This window comes from Anopheles gambiae, chromosome X (genome assembly GCF_943734735.2).
Source record: "Anopheles gambiae chromosome X, idAnoGambNW_F1_1, whole genome shotgun sequence".
Lineage (NCBI taxonomy): Eukaryota > Metazoa > Arthropoda > Insecta > Diptera > Culicidae > Anopheles > Anopheles gambiae.
The window spans coordinates 8,799,291-8,820,987 of record NC_064600.1 but is presented as its reverse complement, the minus strand read 5'-3'; the positions used below and the strand labels follow the sequence as shown (position 1 = coordinate 8,820,987).

The following is a 21,697-nucleotide window of genomic DNA, read 5'->3' as shown; positions in this document are numbered from 1 at the left end:
TGGCACCGAAAGCTATCGTTTTCTCTCAGCGCTGTGTGCGTGTGTGTATGTGTGTACGTGTTGGCCGTGTGTCCGATTAACGGGCAACGCGCAGATATGGTTGTTCTCAATGTTCACGTCAGTTTGTCGTAGAATTTGGTTTTATTTTTCTTTTCTTTTTTTTTTGCTTCCGATATGCGATAAGATATCCTACACAGACGGCACACGTTCAGCCCGCACCGACCCCATATAGAGTCCCCATAAAAAAAGGGAAATCGGCTAGGAAAAGAAAAGGGTTGTTCATCAGGCGGGGCATGTTTCTCCGATTTTCGTTCAACCCAAATTACTACAGCCACAGCAAACATTGGAATAGTTTAGTGTTAAATATATACTATCAACAAGCAGCAGCAGCATCTGCGGACTATTAAAAAAAACCCCGAACGGCTCTTCTGATCGTAGCTGTGTTTTGTTTTGATTTTTTTTTTCACGGATCCGAACATTTGTGAGCACATTGTGAAGCATCTATCGACATTAACCCTATTAAAATGAGATACTCGTGACGACCCCTAAAGGGACCTAGCACCAAAACCAAACCAACACTGGTTCAAGAACTGCACATGACCTAATGCCGACCGACTGGACCTAATACTGAGCCTATACCGGTCCAGGAACCGATACTTAACCCTTGCCGGACCTAGAACCGATTGCGAACTCATACCGGTCCTGAAATAGCTCCAGACGCTTTATTCCGATCCTGGAACTGTACCTGGAGCTGTTCAGGATTTGGAACGAAACATGAATCTAGCCCGGGCCTGGAACCGCTACAATTCCAGTTCCAGTCGACAATCCGGTTTTCTGGTTCGAGAATTGCTCATGATCCAATGCAATGCCTTCAGGATCGGTTTCTGAACCTATGCAAGTCCAGGAACCGATACTGAGCCCAAAACGATCCACGAACCAATAAAGATCATGTACCCATACCTACCCTGTAATGTATCATGAACCCATAAAGGTAGTGGAACTGATACTGAACTGAAATCTATCATGAACCCATACTGGTCTTGGAACCTATCATGAACCCATACAGGCCCTGGAACGAATCATGAAACCATACCGGTACTGGAACTGCTCATGAACCCATACCAACCCTGGAACCTATCACAAACCCATACCGGTCCTCGAACCTATTATGAACCCATACTGGTCCTGGAACCTATAATGAAGCCATACCGCTCCTGGAACCTATCATGAGCACATACTGGTCTTGGAATCGATCATGAACCCATTCCGGTCATGGAACCTATCATGAACTTATACCGGTCCTGAAAATGATACTAAATCCATACCGGTCTTGCTACTACTCATGAATCCATATCAGTCCTGGAATTCAAAGTAAGCCCATTAAGGACTTGGAACTGATACTGATCTCATACCGGTCCTGAAACCGACCATGAACCCATTCTGATCCAGAATGGTTTCATTTATTTTAAAAAACTGTACATGGAGCTGTTCCGCAAATGATTCGCTAGTCACGGGCCCCAACGTCCATCCTTCCGGGGATGTCCCTTGTCGCTAGTACTCCGTACGGCCTACTATAGACTAGAGATCTACGGGGCCCCAGGCGACCGCCTAGTCCGCCTGCCGTTAGATCCGCCACTGTTCCCAACAGCACCACGCGACGAGGAACGAAAACCCCCAAAAAAAAATGGACAAATCACGGAATGCGTTAGTTAACATCACTACAATTTTGTGTCGTTTAAGAAGTCTTTGTTGGGCATGGAAATTTGTCTACATATGGGCAATTTATTGTGTTGTTTCCCAATGCCACATGTAGCCTCGATGGCGGTTTGAAATTTCAAAGATTTGGCGGAATAAGTTGGTTTGGCGATCGCGTACAATTCGAAGCAACACGGCATGCAGATCCCTGTTCATTTTAGTTAAGATTCTTTTCATGCTAATGGACGGTTTAGAGTTATCTTTTTCACCTTTATAGCTACATTTGTAGGAAAGATGTTACAACTAAGCTCTGCATACTAATTGCAACCAACCAACCCGCCAATTAGACACGTGCACTTAAAAAAAAAAACAATTGATGAAACTTAACGAAATGTTAATATCCAAAAGTGCAAAACAAAAGCGGGTAAACAAATCGGTACATCACTGGCAACGCGTCTCGCAACATCCCATCGCAGCATCCTTTGTACTGGCGCGATTCCGCGACCACGTTGTCATGGTAGCGGAGAGCGAGACAGCCGCCGCAGGTATAAAAGCAGACGCAGTCGGCGGCGCGTGCGTTTCAGTCAATTCGCAGTGTTCGCCGTGCGCAGATCAAAAAGCATATCAGTGTAACTCCAAACGCACCATTCCGGTCGGTTCTAGCAGTCAGGAGCAAAGGGAATAAAGCAGACGAGCAAACGATGCCGGCAGCAGATCTGAATATAGGGAAGCTCCACCTTGTGCTGGAGATGTACAAAATGGCCAGCAATCCCGAGAACGACAGCATGCATTGGAGTGCGGACGGCAGTCTGCTAATCGTGAACCTGCCGGCACTGGCCCTCCATCTGATACCGATGGTTGACGAAGGGAATCCGCTCATCTGGTTCCTGGGGCTGATGACCGGGGCCGGCTTCATGCAGTGCCCGCTGGAGACGGTCGACGAGGCGGAGTACAACACGCCGCCGGAAATGACGCTCATCTTCTGGCATCCTCAGTTCCACCGCAATAATCCCTGGTTTAACTACACCTGGATCAGCGTGCACGATGAGACCCCGCAGCGTGGTGAGTGGGTTGGGAGTGGGCGCAGTGTGTGAGTTTGTAGAACTGATGTGTGTGTGTATGTGTGTGTGTTTTCTTTTCAATCATTTTCCTCACCAATGATACCAGAGGAGGAGTAGCCTCACCAAGGATGCCGGACAATGTGGAGCAACCGGGGCGCCGATCCTGCAAGACGTAAGAGCAATCGAACGGTCCGATTCGAACGAACAACAGAGAGATGGAGACCGAAGACGAAAGGATTTAGCGACCGGCGCAGATGTTAAGAAATTCTGCACTCGAGACACTCCAGCAACAGTTACACCGGCTTTGCGATGGGCGTACTGTAGGTTGGTGTAAGTCTACAGTTATTAGACCATAGTTTATTGATTGAAACCCCCAACTTTGAAGACGACAGAAAAAAACACAGAGAGAGAGAGAGAGAGAGAGATAGATAGAGAGAGATAGAGAGAGAGAGAGAGAGAGAGAGAGAGAGAGAGAGAGATAGATAGAGAGAGATAGAGAGAGAGAGAGAGAGAGAGAGAGAGAGAAAGAGAGAGAGGGCCAGAAAAGAAGTAGACATAGATTAGGCGAGAGCAAACGCTATCGGAAGTAAACACATTCTGGGTGATGGAACGGATGGAAGGATTCACGTTTCGCTAGCGATCACATGGGGGATGCGCCAGGCCGGATATGAAGGGCACGCGAATAGCGAAAAAAAGGGGGGGAACACCATCAACTTATCTGTAAGCTCTGTCAGCAACTCTACTACCAATAAAACGGCTACCGGCTGAAGAATAGCGCGCGATGTATGTATTCTTCCAGCCACTTTCTCCATCCTTTCGGCCTCAAATGCTTCGAGGGATATCGGTCATACATCTAGCTCCCTAGATGGAGACGCTGCGCATTGCAGCGAAATCTAAGAATCGTTTTTTTCCAACGAACGAGGCGTGTGCTCGGTACGGTTGATTCTAAGTAATGTTCGGCAACAAGCAGTTAAGTTTTTATCGAATATAAGGAAATGTCAGTGTGAAATTTCAAGAAGCCGTATCCGTTTTGTTTTGTTTTTTATTTTTTATTTTGCCTCGCGCAACAACGCTCCCGCGAGATCGACCATTCCAAACATTTTTGGAGCATATGCTGAGGAACAATGTTACTATCGAATTTGCAAAACAAGCAGCGGGTAGAAAATTTGCCTGAACGTCAATAGTGTCGCGTTTCGCAACATCCCATCGCAGCATCCATTGTACTGGCGCGATTCCGCGACCACGTTGCCCTAGTAACCGAGAGCGAGACAGCCGCCGCAGGTAAAATAAAGCAAACTCAGTCGGCGGCGCGTGCGTTCCAGTCAGTTTGCAGATTTCTGCGTGGTCAGATCAAAACACCATATCACACCGTGTCAGACGCACCATTCCGCTTATGGTTCTAGCATTCCGGAAATAAAGCAGACGCTGAAAGCGATGGCTGCCTGTGAAATAAACGTCGCAAGGCTCCACTTTTTGCTGGAAGTGTTCGAAATAGCCAACAATCCCGAGAACGATGGTTTGAAGTGGAGTGTGGACGGAAGATGGCTAATCGCGAACCTGCCGGCACTGGCCCTGTATTTGCAGTCGACCATCGACAACCCCGAACCGCTCGTCTGGTTTCTGCAGCACCTGACCGGGGCCGGCTTCGTGCTGTGCCCGCAGCATTTGGTCGACGAGGCGGAGTACAACGCACCGGCGGACGATACGATCATTTTCTGGCATCCGCGCTTCCACCGCAATCATTCCTGGTTCAACTACCAATGGAACAGCGAGCACACCCCGCAGCAAGGTGAGTTGATGATGAACGATTGTGAATGATAGAGAAAAACTGTACTGATTTTCTTCGTCAATAATACCAGACAACGAGGAGTAGCCTAACCAATGGAACTGGACAACGTGGAGTACCCGGTACGGCAGGGCGCCGATCCTGCTAGACGTAAGACCAATCGAAGGAAGAACAGAAAGACGCAGGATGAAGACGAAAGGATTCGTGACCGGCACACCGTGCGCGCCGCCGTTAAGAACTTCTGCGCGTGCAAACTCAACGCAAATTCCAGTTTTGTGACAGCAGTAGCATATGATTCGTGTGTAGGCTGTTAATAAAGCATAGTTTATTGATTCCAAAAAACCAACCTTTTAAGACGGCAGGAAACGCAGTGTGAGAGAGTCGGAGCGATAAAAAAGAGATATATATATAGAGAACGGTTCCCCATCGTCACGTTCACGTTCAACCGGCACAACGATATACTATAGCGTGAACAAAATTCTCCTTTTCCTGGCGGTTTTGTTGTTGTTGTTGTTCCTGTTGTTCCTGTCCCGGCGTTTATAGGCAATAGAAGTGGCAATTTGTCCAAGGATCACCCCCGCAGTGTATGTTGTGTTCGTCCTGACGCGCGCCGACAATACTTAGGCGGTGTTGTGGATATTAAGGCGGAAGATGTCATGCGCACAGAAGAACGACGCTCCGATCGGTTTCAGCACGAACGTCTGGGAGTAGGCGTGCGGTGGATCATCGTCACACTGCGGATGCGGAAGCAGGCAGAAAAGAGATGGATTAGCCGAGAGAAAATGGGATTCTGGATGGAAGGGTTCACGATTCGATCATTGAGGGATATGAAGGGCGCGTCGCGATTCGTCGTGTGTGTGTGTGTGTCATCGGTTGGACCATAAGCTTACAGTATTTTTCAGTGGTTCCCATTAGTGATAGGAAAAACAAAGTTTTTTTCCAAATCGATTCCGGATAGTAGGACCAGAATCAGTTTCCGGAATAGGAATCGGCTCCGAAATCAGAATCGGATTCGAAATTGGAGTAAGTTTCGGCATCTCCATAAGAATAGGCGTTTGGGTCCAATAATGCTACGTATTGATAACCGCAAAGAATCCAAATTTACTTGTAAACGATCTATTCTCATTGAGATTCTCCGTCCAATTTAAATTCATGTACTGATTCTCACATTCCGGTGCTACTTCCTATTCTGGTGTCAATTCTAATTCCGTTACCGATCCGATTCTGATCGCGGAATCGATTTCGGAGCCGAGTCAACTCCGAGTCGAATCGGAATCGGCTCCAGAATTGATTCCCAACACGGAATCGGGTTCGGGTAGGTCCTATTCCGAGCTCCCACCACTAGTTCCCATAATTGTGGGTCACTTTCTTGACTCTTTCTGAAGGGAAATGAACATTATGTGATGCGAATTGGACTCTATAACACATGTTTTAAACAAATCGAGTAGGATTGTCCTGAAATGAGTCCAATTGCCAACATATAAAGTACACTTCCCAATTGGAAAGAGCCAAGAAAGTGTCCCACAACTATGAGAACCCCCGGAAAAGGCTGTATCAAATAAGCTTTGTACATATTTGCAGCACGTCCCTTTCCGAATGGCTTGATAGGAAGCCCTCAGGGCAAGGCCAATTCACCATAGAGACACACACACACACACACGGCACACACTTTCCACAAGCCCGATCGATCGACCGTTCCGCGGGGGACCGGTCCATCCGGCGGCCCCTCGCCGGTTCGCACCGCCACTTACTTGCAATCTGCCGAGAACGTTTATCAGCACGCCGCCGTCGAACATTGGCTGGGAGTCGACCGCCGTCAGCACACGGGTAATGTTTTGAAACGTGAGACTCTAAAAATGGAAACGCAAACGCCATCAGTGTGCGTGCGCGAAAGAAAGCGCTGTGTGGGGCTGATAGGGGGAAGGGGTGGGTTGCGATCACTAACCTGCAGCTTTTCGAGAATCTTTGCCGCACCCTGGATCTGTTGCCCTTCAAACGTCATGAAGGATAGTTCCGCCTGTTGGATGGGAGGACGAGATTTGATAGGATAGAAGAGGGTCAGCTAAGGTCGAACTAGAACAGCCCCCCTCCCGGATGTTCCCTTCCGTCCTTCCTTTTTCAGGTTTGATGTCACGATGAGGGGGTGAGAGCGGAAGAGGGAGAGAAAAGGTAGGATGGACAGGGTGGGAGCGAGGATGTGATCGGTGAGGTTAGGTGTGCTCAGCTGTAGGACATCCGGGAGGGCGTGCAGGCGAGCGAAACACTCACATTGTACAGGTTGACCAGGGTTGGCCGTTGCGTTGAATCATCGAACAGCGCGTAGTACTGGGTGACGAATCCTTTGCCGATCTCCTCGTACTGCGGGTTTAGTGCCATGGTTTAATAGTGGGTGCGGGTGCTCCGTGCCGGATGTCTGCCAAATCCTAGTGTACGCGTTCGGCCGTCGGCCAGCCTCCAACCATCCAAATATCCTTCCGTGCGTGCCCCACGCCCCGAGACTGGTTGAAGCTCACGCGTGTGCCCTTTGGTGCACGGAGAGCAGAACAACAACAAATAGCAAAAATATAGCTAAAAGCACACCCACGCACACGGGCACTCACAATGAGGGAGGAGTTGACGGGCAAGGGCCAGGGAAATCCCTCCGGTAGGGGCGGGGGCCACAGGCCAGGGAACAGAACAGACGGACACCGCGAACGAACCGTGCGAAAGAATGCCGAATTCGGGCAAACGTCAAAACCACCCGTTAACGGGTTTTTGACAGCGGACCGCTGAAACGGGGTAATGGTTTATTTTTAGGAGCGATGACCAACACGGCAGTGGCCCGGGGGAGTGTTTAAGGGACCGGGCAGGCCAGGCACGGCTGCGGCACGGCTATTCGCAGCTGGAGTACAAGGCGAACTTGCGTGCGTACGTTCTGGAAGATCGTCGTTGTTTTTCTTTTTGGGATCGCTACCGTTTTCGATCCAGCAGCAACTGTCATTCGGTGCGGAACGGTTTTGTTTTGACACGGGCCGATGGCCAGTGTGGCCAGATTATTTTTGCAATTTTCGATAGGAGCACCAAAATTGTATCGGTAGTTTTCGGTAGGAGTTTCAGATGTTTTCGGTAGTTTTTGAAACTCAGTTAAAATTAATTATTGAGCTAGGAGGGGGGAGGGCTGCTAAAATGCAAAATGAAAGTTCCATATCAAGAAATAATACATCCTTTATTAATTTCAAGTAGATGCCCAAAAAGCCAAATTTGCATAAGCAGCTAATTTTGCAATGCTAAAAATCGCTGCTTGAATTTGCCTTTTGCAGTAGATAAACAGCATCAAAGTTCCAGGTGGGTCTTTCAAACAGCGCTTAAGCAGCTTCCTTATGCCAGGGTACCGGGGATTATTTTTCTTTGTGTTTTATTTTCAAGCAAGCGTCATCGATGAAATAAACAACAGGATTTGTTTTGTTTGTGTACATGTGTATATTTTTGAATCCTTAATATTCATGAATTATACAAAATGTCACACTATTCCCAAGCGCCACAGATTAAGCTTAAACGACTGGAAAATTGAATATCCATAGAAAAAAATGAAAGCTCCACAGCTTCATTGGTTTGATCAATAGCTGGCGTATTAAAACTGATTATTATATTGCTATCCTTTTCTTGCAATGTGTTTCGACAAGTTTCATCTTATCATGACCTATATAGTCTTCTAACTTTCTAAGCAAAAATCTATATGAATGGTCGTGTGGTCAGATACGTGGGTATCAACACCAACGACCATTACTCAAATCTTACTTGTTTCAGTGCTGGTGGTTCCCATTGGAGTTTAGTATTTAAACAATCGTATCGCCGTTCTAGTTCTAGCGATGCATAACTTCAATGCGAAACTATACAACAGTACAGGGGAAATGAGAAAGCTCTCCTCCAAGCGAGGAAGCTCAACTGGTTGGGTATCCCACAAACAGATGGCGCCACCAGCTTTTTTGCTATTTTTAGAATGCATGAGTCGTTTGCCGTCTGCTAAACGAAGTCTTTCTATATTCCGTTTAGGTAGAGAACTTGAGTCGTTTAGAAACCGTTTAGTGGTCGTTTAGTGGATTTGTGGCACTTGGGTAGGGTGCTCATATGTGAATCAGTAGGCGTTTCAAAAATCGGTAGGAGTACAGATACAGGGTTTACCAAGTCACTTTGCGATGTGAGCTGCACAATTCATCTCACTTGATACGTATTTCTATTCTGACGTGCTACTTCATTTGGCCCGAAATAATTTTCTATTCCGCCGCATTCATTTTCATCCATTATATGAAGTCTTTTCACAGGGGATGTTAGCTGGAGCCGTCCGCGATGTTTACATTTTTTTCAAAAATAAATTTTTGGGCTTTTAGTGCTGATTTGTGATACAACTATGTTGTTTAACAAAGAATAGAAGTTTATCTTTGCTCCGCTGTAGCATTCTAGCCGAAAAATGGATTATTCTTTGAGATATTAACATTTGAACCTGCTCAGTCAAATCTGCTTATAACTCAATGAATAACCCATGTTTCGGCTAGAATGCTACAGCGGAGCAAAGATAAACTTCTATTCTTTGTTAAACAACATAGTTGTATCACAAATCAGCACTAAAAGCCCAAAAATTTATTTTTGAAAAAAATGTAAACATCGCGGACGGCTCCAGCTAACATCCCCTGTGAAAAGACTTCATATAATGGATGAAAATGAATGCGGCGGAATAGAAAATTATTTCGGTCCAAATGAAGTAGCACGTCAGAATAGAAATACGTCTCAAGTGAGATGAATTGTGCAGCTCACATCGCAAAGTGACTTGGTAAACCCTGTAAGGCCCGTGTCTGTGCTCCATCGCATGCGATTTCATCGCACGTCCTGTCAAACGCTTTTTCGTATAATATTGCGATTATTTGAATGATTTTAATAATATAACGATTATGAAAAATTAAGTTGAGATTGTTCCTAAAAACACCACGCATTTAGTTTGACAGATAAAATCGGATGCGGCGTCCGACGAAATCAAATTTTTTTGATTCCGTCGTACGACGAAATCGCACGTCCGACGTTATCTGTCAAATCTCATATAAAATTTTGACAGGCCTTCCGATAAAATCAAGGTGAATTAAAAATATCAGGTGGTGGATTAGGGCCTTTGGGGGGTCGCCATAGTTGAGGGACTTTACGTCATTTTAGAACCGTTGACCATTGGTTTCCGCACACAAAGCTTAGCAAATATAACAGATTTCTTTGTTATTATGTGCATTTTAGTGTGTCTATTGATTTTATCGAAAAAACGTAATATATTAACAAAAGATTTGATGATTTTTTATGCACGAAATTTAAAATCATGCTAGCATGAGTTCTAATCTCAAGTAAATTGTCCATGCGGCTCGTAGATAATGAGGAATTAATGTAAAAACTGAAAAAAAAAAATAATGATTTCTTAATTTTTATCATCAAAAATGTCGAAAACACAAAGAATTCTAGAATAAATTCACAGAATAACACAAAATAACACACTTTAATGTATGTTTCAATGTTAAATAAGAACTCACAAAGTCCAAAATATATTTTTAAAGAATATTGATTCGAAAAAATGGGGTACATAAATTATATGAACAAATTTAATTAATGTAAAAAAAATTTGAATCCTGGGGACCTTACGTCAAGTGACGAATTGTCAAAATGCACTAGAGTCCACCACCTGATATTTTTAAATTCACCTTGGATAAAATCTCATCCGATGGAGCACAGACACGGGCCTAAATCGATAGTTCTGGTCACTCTGGGAATGACAGTGGTTGCTAGATGCTATGCCTATTTGCAATGACTTTTATTTAAAATTTAAACCCACAACGAATGAGTGTGTCTAATTCATGGGTGAAAAATACACAACGGCATGTGTGAATATTCTGGAAAAACACTCGCAATCGTTTTTTTTTTGCTTTCTGCTTCCTGCCAAATGCGCTGCTATAGCCATAACCTCACCACAAATGCACACAAAACAATCGAGCTGTCAAACGCTTGGGAAGAGAGCAACACCCAAGCAACACGGTGGGAAGGGGAAACAATTCGCGGCCCTTCATAACGGTAGATTGTTTTCATCCCGTTGCTCCAAGTCAAACGACACCTTCCCCAGCAGGCTGTGTGTGCTTCTCCATTCCGTCTCACTGATTTTTGTTTTCGCACTTGCCTTGTTTGTAGCCTCACACGGCACCCTAGGGAGGCTTCGTAGGGCGGTTCGGGAGCGATGGTTAATAGAAACATAAAAGAAGAATCAACAATCAAAATCCAGGAGCTGGCATACGAGAATGAAGGCAACAACAGTGCGCCAGAAGCATGAACCAACGCCACTCAGCTGAAGCATCCTCCTCGAAAGCAAAGCACAATGGAAAAGGTAACCCCTGGCTGTGTGGGCGAAACGGTGCGGCGAATCAATCGGACTTTGAACCTGGCGCTTTATTTCCTCTTTTATTTTTTTCCAGACCGGCAGACGGAAAGCATCCCCAGTAAAACCATGAGCAACGAGCCGGGCACCGGCCGGGGGCCTATCCCCAACAAACCGTCGGACACGTCCGAGCACGACGCCGTGAACGTCCGGTTCGTCGAGCGGCGGGAGCCGGAGCGAGCGTTCTGTCTTTCCTGCCGGTCCGAGTTTACCTTCTCGCTGCTGAACGACATCATCCAGCACTATCTGGACCGGCGGCACGAACCGTGCTGCCGCTGCCTGTACTGCGACGGGCCGATGTACCGGTACCGGGACGGGAAGGGTCAGGTACAGTACTATCACGATTGCCAACGGTGGAGACGCCACCTGGACCGTGCGCCCTGAGGCGTGGTTTTTTTTTCGGAAGGATAAATTCGGTCGAATGCAGCTGCTTTCTTCCTTTACTGCCGACGAATAGTAATATCGGAAGTTTAAAACAATTTATACGTACCGTTTACATCACTCAAATGTCTCAACCACTCAACCCGGCCGTCTGCGTCGTGCAAGCATTCCAAATTAGGCGTCGGAGATAACTATTCCCTCAGTTTTAAAACGATCCTATGACTACCGCAATGACGAGTGTGGTTGGCTGAGCCGGCGTAGGGAAATAATGTACAGGCGGTCCCCGAGATACACGGTTATTGGGGACCGAAAACGGCCGCAAAATACCGCGTATCTCGAATTTCCGCGTAAGTCGAATCTCGTGATTTCCAGCCAAAATATCACTAATTTTCGTGCAATTTTGCAAGTAGGGGGTGGTTTTAGCCACCAAATTAATTATTTGATATGTTTCTAATGAGTTGAACAGTTTTAAACCTTTTTAAATGGCATTTTACATTCGATCAAAACGGAAATTATTTGGCAATTTGCAATTGATGTGTCAAATCAGTACAATTTGCTCAAAGAATTGTCAAATTTTGAAAACCGCGTATCTCCGAATCCGCGTATGAGAGGTACCGTGTATCTCGGGGACCGCCTGTAATCAGTTGCTTTAAATTATTTTTCTATGTTTTGTACAGGATGAACCTTAAGCTTTCTCAGCTAGTTCTGCAGTTGCGTGAGAGTTAGGCGTAATTGTGAAGGATTCAATTCCACATATCAATCGATCTCTATGAGAAGTGTAACATAATAAATCGAACATGGACGAATATCAGTTTTACATCCAAACACTAGCATAAATATTACAAAATAAGAAACGCGAAATAAAATTTTTTGGGTAAGAAATCACTGTACAAATTCTACTTAATTTTATTTGTTACGGACCGGTTCATGTTGCGTTCCGAATGCAAATCCGGAACGGTTGCAGGTACTTTTCTTAAAAAATGATAAAAATCTGGAGCGATTTCTGGATCGTAATGGGTTTATGATAGGTTCCGGTATAGCTTCCTGTTCCGGTTCAGAAGCTACCTTCGGTCATGTGCAGTTCTTGAGCCAGAAAAGGTTATGTATTGGTGGCAGGAACAGTATTGGTTTAGTTTCGGTTTGAGGTCTCTTAAAGGGTCGTCATAAATACTTTATTTTATTGGGTTTCGAGACCTTCTCTTTGGAGTAAAGGAGATTTTTGAGATTTATTTGAATGCCATGTAGCCTGGCAACATAAACTAGTCACGTCGAACCAAGTTGATGTCGATTTGTGAGATGAATATGGCATAGCTTCTGTTGGTTGTAGCTTGCACTGCGCCTAATCCGCCCGTATCGATCATCCTGTATTGTTTATTGATAGTCAATTTAAAAGTAAAATACGATGGGCCAATCGAGCTGCTTTTATGCTGAGGCAATGACCAGTTGCTATGGCTTACTAAACACAACAAAAAGATGTTCCATTATGCTTATTATGCTGTGGAAGCTGGGATCCGTAAAAGAACGTCCCGAACAACTACATGATTTAGCAGGGGAGTGAACAACACCTGCATGGATGCAGCATTCCATGGCACCGTCCATGATTTAGATTTGTAGTTGGTATCTGTTATTTGCAAAAACGAGCATAAAATTATACAGAAAACACATAACACCCTCCGTATTGTTCAACGCTCTTACAATGCTATCATTTATTTTAATGAATTCGAGCAGTCCGAAAAAACCAACATGCGCGTCATGCAGTCACAGGAACTGCGTAAGGTGGTAACATCCGGATACAGGAATGATATAAATGCGTTAGATTAATTTACAAAGCAAAAAGGATGAAAGAATGAAGAGAAAAACACTAAACTAAACAAACAAAAACCTTCCTCTGCCGCTTCCTCTTAGGCAGGTTCGGCGTGCTCCTCGGTCCCGTAGTCCGCCAGCGAATGGGCGAGACCACTGTCGTCCTCCTTCCCGGCACCGGCGGCCGTACCGCTAGTGCCCGGCTTGTCCTTCGACTCGCTCTCGTCCAGCATCTCCATCAGCGTGTCCACCAGCGACTTGAGCGATTCGATCACGCTCTGGGCGACGCCCAGCTCCTCCCTTATTGTGCCTACCTCCATGTGCAGCAGGGCGTTCTCGTCCAGCGCCTCCTTCAGCGAGATGCGCCGGCTTTCGGCCAGCTTCTCCCAGTAGTTGATGGATGGCCGGGCGGCGGTCAGATCCTGCTCCGCCTCGAACGTCGTCTGCGTGGCCTTCGACAGCTGTTCTACCATTTTGCAGCGCTTCGGTTCGCTCGGGTGTTGCTGCTGGTGCTGCTGCTGCTGCTGCTTGACCGGCAGGTCCTTTCCGGGCCCATGGGACGCCGGCTTGAACGGGTGCTGGTTTTCCTTCAGCGCGCTCACGACGTTCTGTACCTCCTTGAGCTTCATCCGGGCAGCTTTGCGAGTTTCCTGCGAAATGGGAGAAGCAAGATGGAGGGGAATGAGCAAATTGCTTTTGTTCTTCTTGCTGCACGACAAAGCGCTACCAACCTCCTGTTCCGATACGGTGTCTTCCGAGATGATGATGTTCGCGGCAGACGATGCGCTCATTGCAAGCTGTACAGACGGTTTGTGTGTTTCGACGAAATTGTGACACCGACACTACACACGCAGAACCAAGGGCCGTTGGTTTCCCTCCAAGTAATGGTTTCCAAACAAAAGCCGACAGTCGGCGCGTCACTTGCACGGCAAATCTCGAATGTCACGTCAAAGTGACAGCTACGGTCACATTGCGGATTCGCGCCCAGCTTATAGCCAGTTTATAGCAGTGGATATAGCCTAAACAAGTGGATAAAATGTTTTTCCGCTCGCTGGTGGATAATTTTGAGTGGTTTTGGTGTTTTCGAATTTTCATCATTGTTTAAAACGATAAAAAAACAGCTTTCTTGACTCAAGAAAACAAAGCTGCGTTGAAACGTTTCACAAAATTCACCTCTGAAATGTTTCACAAATGTTTCATGAATAGATTGTTTTTAGTTCTGGATAATTTTCAATTTCGCAAGAATATTTTCCTCTCAAACGCATCCTTATATTTGATTGAAAATATTTGGTAACAATTGACAAGTAAAAATAGTTCAAAGAACCATAACAACACAAGCTGCTAACTGGTACAACGACGCTGTGAAAGATTTGCTTGACAGCAGAAAAAACGTGTTAATTTTCTTGCTCCTGTTGCTGCACCTTCAGCAGACAACTTGTTGAACCGTTTCAAACCGATTGACAGCTTTCTGTTATTATTTACTGGCGAACCGGTATCATTTTCTGGTAGACTGTTGCCGGCACCAGTCGCAATTGAAGCGAGCACTTCTGTTCTTTCGTCTCTGTCTCTCTCTTTGTGTGTGCGAACGTTTATTTCCGTTATTGTTCGTGAATTTGCCGTAGGGAACGTGGACACGCGAAAAGGAGAACAACATGTCCGGAATAGCGATACGACGCCTGTACGAGGAACGGAAGGCCTGGCGGAAGGATCATCCCTACGTAAGTTCGAACGACTGTTAGGGTTTTGTCTCTGTCTTCGCTCTCCATCCCGATGATCGCGAACGACTTTTGTTGGCGAATGCGAATGCTAAATTTGTTACAAAACCGCTTCATGTTTGTTTGCTGCTCTATCTTCTCTATTTTATTGAAATTTGCAGGGATTTGTGGCCAGGCCGGTGAAGAATTCCGATGGTTCGATCGATCTGTTGACCTGGGAGTGTGCAGTTCCCGGAAAGAAGGGAGTAAGTATAAAGCATCGGCTGTCTATTTTCCTTCTTTTGTCTATCGTGTTTTTTTTTTGCTAACGCACGCACATTTTACTTCCGGTCCTATCGTTTTGCGACTTAGACCCTTTGGGAGGGTGGCCTTTACAAGCTTCGCATGCTGTTCCAGGACGACTATCCGGCCACCCCGCCCAATTGCCAGTTCGTGCCGCCCCTGTTCCATCCGAACGTGTACCGGTCCGGTACCATCGCCCTGTCGCTGCTGGACGAGAACCAGGGCTGGCGTGCGGCAACGACGATCAAGCAGATACTATTGAGCATTCAGGAGCTGCTGAACGAGCCGAACGTTACGAATCCGGTCCAGACCGAAGTGTTCGCAATGTACAGGTTAGCAAAGGTTACTTGCTGGCATCTTTCTCCAGCTGCTGATGATTGATTGTATTGTTTTCTTTTCTGTTTTATGTGGTCCAACTCTTTTAGCCGCAATCCGTTGGAGTACGAGAAGCTCGTACGTGCCCAGGCCAAAGCAAATGCGTTGTATTAAGTTAATGTTTCGTTTTGTTTTTTTGCACCACTGTACCCCCCGGGCGAGAGATGGCAGTAAGATAATACGGATCGATAGTCCGTAGAGTAAGAGTAGAGGTCCGGCCCGGATGGCTGGTAAACCAGTAGGCTGTGTCTCTCCCTTCGACCAAAGAGCGCGTTGACGTTATAGGTGTTACGCAGTCACATTCGTATCTCATATGTTAAGTTCTCGTATTTTATCTCTTGCGTTCAGTTTTGGCGGAGAAGCCGTTTAGGAAGATTGCAATTGAACTCTAAGAAGGAGTAGGGAAGCACGGGGGGGGGGGGGGGAATCATACTTCTAGAATTACAGCCAAACAAACTGCCTTTTAAACCGTCGCCGTCTGCGGATGGCCTGCTAAGGGAGAAGAGTATTATCTGAAGAGGTTGTTTGATGTTATCGAAGCGCGTGGGTGTGTATTGTCGATCTCCCAAGGAAATCGGCGCTGGGGACAACAAAAAAGGCAATCCCAGCTATCGTCGCGAGCAAAACGACATTATTAGTAATATAAGTAACAGTAACGGGGCACAGTCGTTCCGGTTAAAGAGTTCCTTACCGTTTTTCGTTGTCGCCAAATCGTAACTATGAGACATAAGATGTACATACGGAAACTATACAGCGAAGCGTTGTTATTCTTGCTAAAATATAACAAAAAACGAATAAAAAAATAAAAGCATTCATCATAAAAAAAACGTGCGTGTGCTCGTAGTGGCTTACGTGTGTATTGGTTGTTGGTCTGCTTTTAGGAAAGCGATAGTATGTTCTTGTTTGTTTCGCAGCCGCATTAATGGGACAGGATTGTGTCATCGATTAGTGTGTGACACACGAGAAGCACCGGACGGCATCCAGAATTTCCCGGGCTTTGTCCAGAAAATGCAACCGCCACTCACCCGACCGAATAATGTACACCCTTTTGATTCTGAAAACATTATTCTACTCAAATTTGGATTGATTCAACGCTGAAACCGTGCGAAATTTGGAATATGTGTGTAAAACACAGCTCTGGAATTTTTGAGTACAATTAAACTGTTTTTTTGAATTATTTTTTGCAAAAAACCCCTATTCCACCAGGCTACACGGGTAGCCAGCGACTTGGAAGGCATATAACTTTTGAATGCGTTATCCAATATCGATGCAATATTCTGATGAAAATTAAATAAACTAATGCAGTTTCTTTAACTGTGCATAGATTGGTTCAACTCGCTACCGTTTTTAAATTATAGCTTTTCACAGTTCAAAGGATTTTTTTTGAAAATAAAAAAAGAAAACAATTAAAAAAACTATTTTCTGTATTTTACAAAATTTTCTCAGCAAAATGGCTCTAGCAGTTATGAAATTTGTATATTACACGTCTTGCATAAAATGTTCAGAATTTTGCTACCAGCAATTAAAAAGATAGCGCAGTTTACATTTGAATAAAAACCGTTGAGTTTAAATTTGAAGCGAGCGCCGGAAACGGTTTAACCGCATTTATCATAAAGGAAGACAAAAAACATACACACAATGGTTTGTGATTCTTTAGCAGGTTGTTATTTAAGAAGAAACATTGCGTTGTGTTACAATAGTCAATTAAAAATTGGTCCGACACGTTCCTTTCCTCTCTCTCTATTGCAGCAGGCTCGATTGGCACACGCGCGCGCCGCGCCTTACCAAACAAACGGAAAATGCGCAATTACAATCTCAGCCGGTATCGTCCTTCGATCTCCTACTCCTCCTCCCCCCTCTCTCTCAGTGGCACGGAATCTCGAAAATGTATTGTGTTCCTTCCGCGGCAGGGCCGGATGTGAGCAAATAGGTTAGTTAAAACGTGTTACACTCTTGGCCACTCTTGGACACTGTTTTGTTAGGAGTTGGTGCGCAGCTCGATGACGACACCACCGGCGCTCCCACCACCACCACCGCCGGACATGTCCTGATATTTGAGGTCACCGCCAGGTTCACCCCGGTAGCGGCCAGCCCCCACCACCGCCGGCGGTGGTGCGCTCTTTTTGTAGTAGTGTTTCGCGCGCGGCTGCTGGTGGTGCTGGTCGCCGGCGGCCTGGTACGCGTGCGGGTAGTCGTCGGTGCTGGAGCTGCCCCGGCGCACCAAGCTGGCCGTGTCCTTGTTGAGCGTCACCGGCGACCGGGTACCGATCGTGCGCTCCTGCTCGCGCGTTATGTACGAGCCGAGATACTCGCGGGACGGTGGGGCGGCGCTCGCCGGCGGCTCGACCCCGTGCAGCGTCCGGTACAGCTCCGGCGCCCGGTTCTGCAGGTTGCGCAGGAACACGTTCTTCTTGTCGAGCGTCGGCCCGTCCGGGCTGGTCCGCCCCGGCGGCAGGTGGTACCCGTCCGTGCCGGCCAGCGTGAGGTCGCGCGTGCTACGGCTGACGAGGTTCACGATCGACGGGCTCTTGAGCTGGAGCGGCGGCGACGGCTGGTCGCCCTTTGCCGGACCGTACGTCGGCGGCGGCTGCTCCAGGTGCGTGTTGGAGCGGTAGAAGGCGGCCCCGGCCGCCGGCCCGCCCCGGCCGCCCAGCTTCTCCAGATAGATCGGGCTCGGATCGTTCGTCCCGTTCAGGCCGTGCACGTTGAACGATTTGCTGCGGTTGAGCGCTTTGTAGGTGCGGGCCGGCTTGACCGGGCCCGTGTTCGCCAGCGGCCGGCCCGCCCCGTTCGTGCTGACCGTGTTCACGATCGACACGTTGATCGTGGAGGAGTGCAGCGGCTTCGAGCGCTGCAACCGGTGGTGCTGCTCGTTCCGGGGCAGGGTCTGCGAGCTGACCACACCGCCGTACCCGCCGCCGCCACCGCCCGGGTGGTACTGGACCGGCGGCTCGTGCTCGTAGTGGCCACCGCCCCCGGCCATCGTTGGCAGCCGGTTGGTGCTCTTGCTAAACCGGCCCAGCGTGTGCAGGTTCGTCTGCGGCGGCTGGCTGAACGAGCTGCAGAGGGAATGGGAAGAAAATGAAAGATATTAGGCGAAAGTCTAAATGCTGCGAAACAGTGCTGAAGGTGGCAAGGTTCCGTCTTTGCTTTGATCGCGTGAGCCAGCTCCTCTTCGGGCTGTTTCCTCAGTTTCGTCAACAAACAACAACACTTTGACGCAAACATCTGGTCCCGGATGTAATCTGAAATGGTTCGGCCGCTTGTACTTTTTGCCTTAGAAGGGGAATGAGCTACACCAGCAAAGTCTCCCTTTCCAAGACCCAAGAACATCTTCACACTTGTTGTATATCATAGCAGCTATTAGATTGGATGTTAGCATACACTATTATAAAGCTATAAAAGCAGTGCGAGAAGCTCAGAAATTGATGATGCTATGATTCTCTCTTAAAACTTTCCTCCAAGTTTGCAGGTCCACTCCAGGTCGAGTTTTCTAGGGTAATGGTGTCCTGGAGAAATCGTTGAAGCAATCGAGAAGGTAAAGTACAACGTGCTTGTGAAAGAATGGCACCGAAGGGGTAAAATGATTGGTTCCCATCAATGGCGGATTAACACGAGTGGAGGCCCTAACCCTTCAAACGAATGTAGGCCTTCCTGAAGTGTCCAGCGAGAAGTTGTAACCAAATAGTCATCCAACATCACCAAAAGTGCCTCTGATGTGCTTGAATCCACCATAGAATAATTTCCAACATCACCAAAAGTGCCTCTGATGTTCTTGGATCAACCATTGAATACCTTCTAATGTCACCCAAAGTGCCCCTGATGTGCTTGGATCTACCAAATAATTTCATCCAACATCACCAAGGGGAAGGGATGATTGCGCCTACAGTTTCATGTGCTCTTAGACGACGTTTACATGCTAAAAGTGTCCCCCCTATCGAACATTTTTCAACAGCCAACTATCCACCACACACTATCCATCGAGTTGATTCATGCCAATGGCTCGTGTCACTGTTCCAAACCCTACCAGCGTGCCTACTGACCGCCCCGTTGCCCGATCCTTCTGTCCTAACCTTCTATGGGGGTGGGTCCAATCAAACCGGTTCCCAGCACCATTTGGTTTGTTTACATGTCTGCTCTACCAGAACTGCCCTACGCAAGTCTGCGGACTCCCGCCACACCAACGCACAGCCGGGTGGCCAGATATGGTGGTGTGTCCGGCCACCGCTCCATCTTTGGCTCTGCGGACACCAACAACATCGAAAGCACAAACTCACCGTGTATGGGCGGCGTTGTAGACACGTTCCTCGCGCCGATCTCGCCCTGCCGCTGCGGCCGCCGCCGCCGCCGCCGCTGCTGCCGGGTTGTATTTGTTTTCCTTGCCGAAGATGCTGCCACCGTACGGGTTTTCGCCGAGATAGTACTTCTGGCGTGGCGTTGGACCCCCTCCGCCACCACCACCACCACCACCGCTGCCGGTCGTCATGTCGGACAGTACGTCGGAGGAGCCGCGCCGCTCGGTGTAGGGACGGTGTTCGCGCGCCGAATCACGTCTTGCGCCGGCACCGGTCGGCCTGTGACTGAGCGCGAGCTGCGACTGCGATCGGCCACCGTTCGCGAACCGCTGCTCGTCGCCCCCGTACGGGTGGTGGTGGCCGAGCAGGGGCGACCCGCCGCCGCTGCTAATGTGCCCGTCGATCACGTTGTACTGCTGGTAGGTGGTGGTGGTGGTGTTGCTGCCGCCGTTGCCGGACTGTCGCTTGTGCTGGGTGGACGGTGAGGGCGATTGCGATCGTTGCTGCTGCTGCTGCTGCTGCTGCTGCTTCGTGTTTTTGAGCTTGAGCTTGCGCTCCGCACTGGCGGACCGGATCTTGCCCATCAGCTTGCGGATGGAGTTGCCGATGGCGGAACCGACGCGGTTCGCCTTCGGCGGCGTACTCTGCGCCCGGCTCACTGTGCGTTGCTGCTGCTGCTGGTGCTGCTGGAGCTGCTGTGGGCCGCCGGCGTGACTTAGATCCTGTATGCTGCTGAAGCGCGTCTTCTGGTACGGTTTGCGCAGTGTCGTCACTACGGGCGGTATCTGGATCGGGGAGACGGAGCGACTGCGCGGTGCGTACCCATGATGTACGACCGGTTGTTTGCCGTGGTACTGCTGCTGTTGCTGTTGCTGTTGCTGCTGCAGCTGCTGCTGAACGGCGACCTGGCGCCGTTCGAGCACTTTGCGCCGTTGCGGCACGGTTGGCCGACCGTCGGCCGGTGCCCCGATCTGGCCCACCGAGTGCCGGTCGGGCGACACGGACCGCCCGTACCGGGCGTGAAAGTTGCGCTCCGCCCCGGCCCCGTTCGCCACCTTCGGTCGGGGCGCGGTCAGGTAGGCGGACGCGTATATCGGCCCCCCGGCGGACGGCGGCTGCACCGTGGAGTGCTGGCGCTGGACGGGCCGGCCTGTCGGTTCCTCGCTGCCCGACCGGTATCGCTCCCCGGACCGGTAGCCCGCATCGTGGCTGGAACCGCGCTCCACCAGCAGCAGATCCTCGCGGGAGCCCCCGAGCCCCCGGCGGCCCGCCCACTCGCCCGCCGGGCGCACGGTGGTGCTGCCCCGCCGGCCATCTGGCTCGGCCGGCCCGTCGCCCGACTTGATCGTCACGTTGAAGTAGGTGCGCTTGGTTGGCTCGACCAGCTCGTCCAGGTCTTCGCGCGAGTCGCGCGATGACCGCGACTCGCTGCCGAAGTGCGACTCGAGCCACTTGCTCGTTTCCGCCTTGCGCGTTTCCTCCTCCTTGTCGAAGTCGAGCGGCTTCTTGGTGAGCGCGTCGAGCCGGTCGTTCAGGACGGGGAGCCCGCCCGGCAGCAGGTTGCCGGCCGCCGGCTGAGTGACGCCGCCCGGCCCGAGCGCCAGCTCCTTTGGATGCCGGCCGAGCCGGCGCGCCTTGCGCAACCGGTCCGAGAGGCTGTCCCAGTCGGCGAGCAGGCCGCCGCCCGGCTCGCCCGCACGTCCCACACCGCCAGCACCACCACCACCACCGTCCCTGCTCATCTGGGTCTGCTCTGCTGCGTACCGCATCTCGTGTCCGATCACTTCCCCGCCCGATCCGATCAGATCGACATGCTGCTCGTCCCGCTGCTTGAAGTACCGCTGGGCGGACGACTGGACCGGGGGGGG

At 48.8% G+C, this 21,697-nt stretch overlaps 7 protein-coding genes across 12 annotated transcripts in view; 4 read left to right on the top strand and 3 right to left on the bottom strand.

Annotated features, from left to right (window-relative positions):
- Nucleotides 1-2,192: 2,192 nt before the first annotated feature.
- Nucleotides 2,193-3,291, top strand: LOC133393271 (uncharacterized). Its single transcript, XM_061657449.1, has 2 exons — nucleotides 2,193-2,757; nucleotides 2,863-3,291. The coding sequence occupies exons 1-2, from the start codon at nucleotides 2,397-2,399 to the stop codon at nucleotides 2,871-2,873; spliced, it is 372 nt and encodes a 123-aa protein (XP_061513433.1). The 5' UTR covers nucleotides 2,193-2,396; the 3' UTR covers nucleotides 2,874-3,291.
- A 531-nt stretch (nucleotides 3,292-3,822) lies between these two features.
- LOC133391932 (uncharacterized) lies at nucleotides 3,823-4,999 on the top strand. The gene is made up of 2 exons (XM_061648803.1): nucleotides 3,823-4,545; nucleotides 4,616-4,999. Exons 1-2 carry the CDS (start codon nucleotides 4,191-4,193, stop codon nucleotides 4,627-4,629), a joined length of 369 nt encoding a protein of 122 aa, XP_061504787.1. The 5' UTR covers nucleotides 3,823-4,190; the 3' UTR covers nucleotides 4,630-4,999.
- On the bottom strand, nucleotides 4,846-7,540 carry LOC1271742 (probable nuclear transport factor 2). Of its 2 annotated transcripts, XM_003436962.2 has the most exons (5): nucleotides 7,143-7,519; nucleotides 6,811-7,064; nucleotides 6,488-6,559; nucleotides 6,294-6,392; nucleotides 4,846-5,276 (listed from the first exon to the last, which is right to left on the bottom strand). In XM_003436962.2, the coding sequence occupies exons 2-5, from the start codon at nucleotides 6,916-6,918 to the stop codon at nucleotides 5,163-5,165; spliced, it is 393 nt and encodes a 130-aa protein (XP_003437010.1). In that variant the 5' UTR covers nucleotides 6,919-7,064; nucleotides 7,143-7,519; the 3' UTR covers nucleotides 4,846-5,162. The 2 variants fall into 2 exon arrangements, with proteins under 2 accessions (XP_003437010.1, XP_310595.2); XM_310595.4 differs by having other exon boundaries at nucleotides 6,811-7,540.
- Nucleotides 7,541-10,434: 2,894 nt separating this feature from the next.
- LOC1271743 (uncharacterized) lies at nucleotides 10,435-11,737 on the top strand. The gene is made up of 3 exons (XM_061649010.1): nucleotides 10,435-10,620; nucleotides 10,735-10,927; nucleotides 11,016-11,737. Exons 2-3 carry the CDS (start codon nucleotides 10,870-10,872, stop codon nucleotides 11,360-11,362), a joined length of 405 nt encoding a protein of 134 aa, XP_061504994.1. The 5' UTR covers nucleotides 10,435-10,620; nucleotides 10,735-10,869; the 3' UTR covers nucleotides 11,363-11,737.
- A 1,298-nt stretch (nucleotides 11,738-13,035) lies between these two features.
- Nucleotides 13,036-14,126, bottom strand: LOC1271744 (uncharacterized). The gene is made up of 2 exons (XM_310597.3): nucleotides 13,894-14,126; nucleotides 13,036-13,812 (listed from the first exon to the last, which is right to left on the bottom strand). The coding sequence occupies exons 1-2, from the start codon at nucleotides 13,951-13,953 to the stop codon at nucleotides 13,261-13,263; spliced, it is 612 nt and encodes a 203-aa protein (XP_310597.2). The 5' UTR covers nucleotides 13,954-14,126; the 3' UTR covers nucleotides 13,036-13,260.
- Nucleotides 14,127-14,630: 504 nt separating this feature from the next.
- LOC1271745 (SUMO-conjugating enzyme UBC9-A) lies at nucleotides 14,631-16,361 on the top strand. 2 transcript variants are annotated; one of them, XM_061648722.1, is made up of 4 exons: nucleotides 14,631-14,880; nucleotides 15,039-15,122; nucleotides 15,229-15,501; nucleotides 15,585-16,361. In XM_061648722.1, exons 1-4 carry the CDS (start codon nucleotides 14,815-14,817, stop codon nucleotides 15,651-15,653), a joined length of 492 nt encoding a protein of 163 aa, XP_061504706.1. In that variant the 5' UTR covers nucleotides 14,631-14,814; the 3' UTR covers nucleotides 15,654-16,361. The 2 variants fall into 2 exon arrangements, with proteins under 2 accessions (XP_061504706.1, XP_310598.3); XM_310598.5 differs by having other exon boundaries at nucleotides 14,638-14,880; nucleotides 15,229-15,491.
- An 815-nt stretch (nucleotides 16,362-17,176) lies between these two features.
- The window catches only part of LOC11175581 (uncharacterized), a 33,086-nt gene continuing 28,565 nt past the window's right edge, over nucleotides 17,177-21,697 (bottom strand). For all 4 annotated transcript variants that reach the window (XM_061647255.1, XM_061647207.1, XM_061647128.1 and 1 more), the window contains 2 exons: nucleotides 19,812-21,682; nucleotides 17,177-18,593 (listed from right to left, as the gene is read on the bottom strand). In XM_061647255.1, the coding sequence (XP_061503239.1) occupies nucleotides 17,513-18,593; nucleotides 19,812-21,682 (2,952 nt within the window). In that variant the 3' untranslated portion in view covers nucleotides 17,177-17,512. The remainder of the gene's footprint in view (nucleotides 18,594-19,811; nucleotides 21,683-21,697) is intronic.

Coding starts and splice junctions, on each gene's coding strand:
- LOC133393271 (XM_061657449.1), top strand. CDS start 2,397: ATGCCGGCAGCAGATCTGAATATAGGGAAGCTCCACCTTGTGCTGGAG.
- LOC133391932 (XM_061648803.1), top strand. CDS start 4,191: ATGGCTGCCTGTGAAATAAACGTCGCAAGGCTCCACTTTTTGCTGGAA.
- LOC1271742 (XM_310595.4), bottom strand. CDS start 6,918: ATGGCACTAAACCCGCAGTACGAGGAGATCGGCAAAGGATTCGTCACC. Junction 6,560..6,810: donor CCCTGGTCAACCTGTACAAT/GTGAGTGTTTCG, acceptor CCCATCCAACAG/GCGGAACTATCCTTCATGAC. Junction 6,393..6,487: donor AGATTCTCGAAAAGCTGCAG/GTTAGTGATCGC, acceptor TTCCATTTTTAG/AGTCTCACGTTTCAAAACAT.
- LOC1271743 (XM_061649010.1), top strand. CDS start 10,870: ATGAACCAACGCCACTCAGCTGAAGCATCCTCCTCGAAAGCAAAGCAC. Junction 10,928..11,015: donor AGCAAAGCACAATGGAAAAG/GTAACCCCTGGC, acceptor ATTTTTTTCCAG/ACCGGCAGACGGAAAGCATC.
- LOC1271744 (XM_310597.3), bottom strand. CDS start 13,953: ATGAGCGCATCGTCTGCCGCGAACATCATCATCTCGGAAGACACCGTA. Junction 13,813..13,893: donor ACACCGTATCGGAACAGGAG/GTTGGTAGCGCT, acceptor CCCATTTCGCAG/GAAACTCGCAAAGCTGCCCG.
- LOC1271745 (XM_061648722.1), top strand. CDS start 14,815: ATGTCCGGAATAGCGATACGACGCCTGTACGAGGAACGGAAGGCCTGG. Junction 14,881..15,038: donor GGCGGAAGGATCATCCCTAC/GTAAGTTCGAAC, acceptor TGAAATTTGCAG/GGATTTGTGGCCAGGCCGGT. Junction 15,502..15,584: donor CAATGTACAGGTTAGCAAAG/GTTACTTGCTGG, acceptor CAACTCTTTTAG/CCGCAATCCGTTGGAGTACG.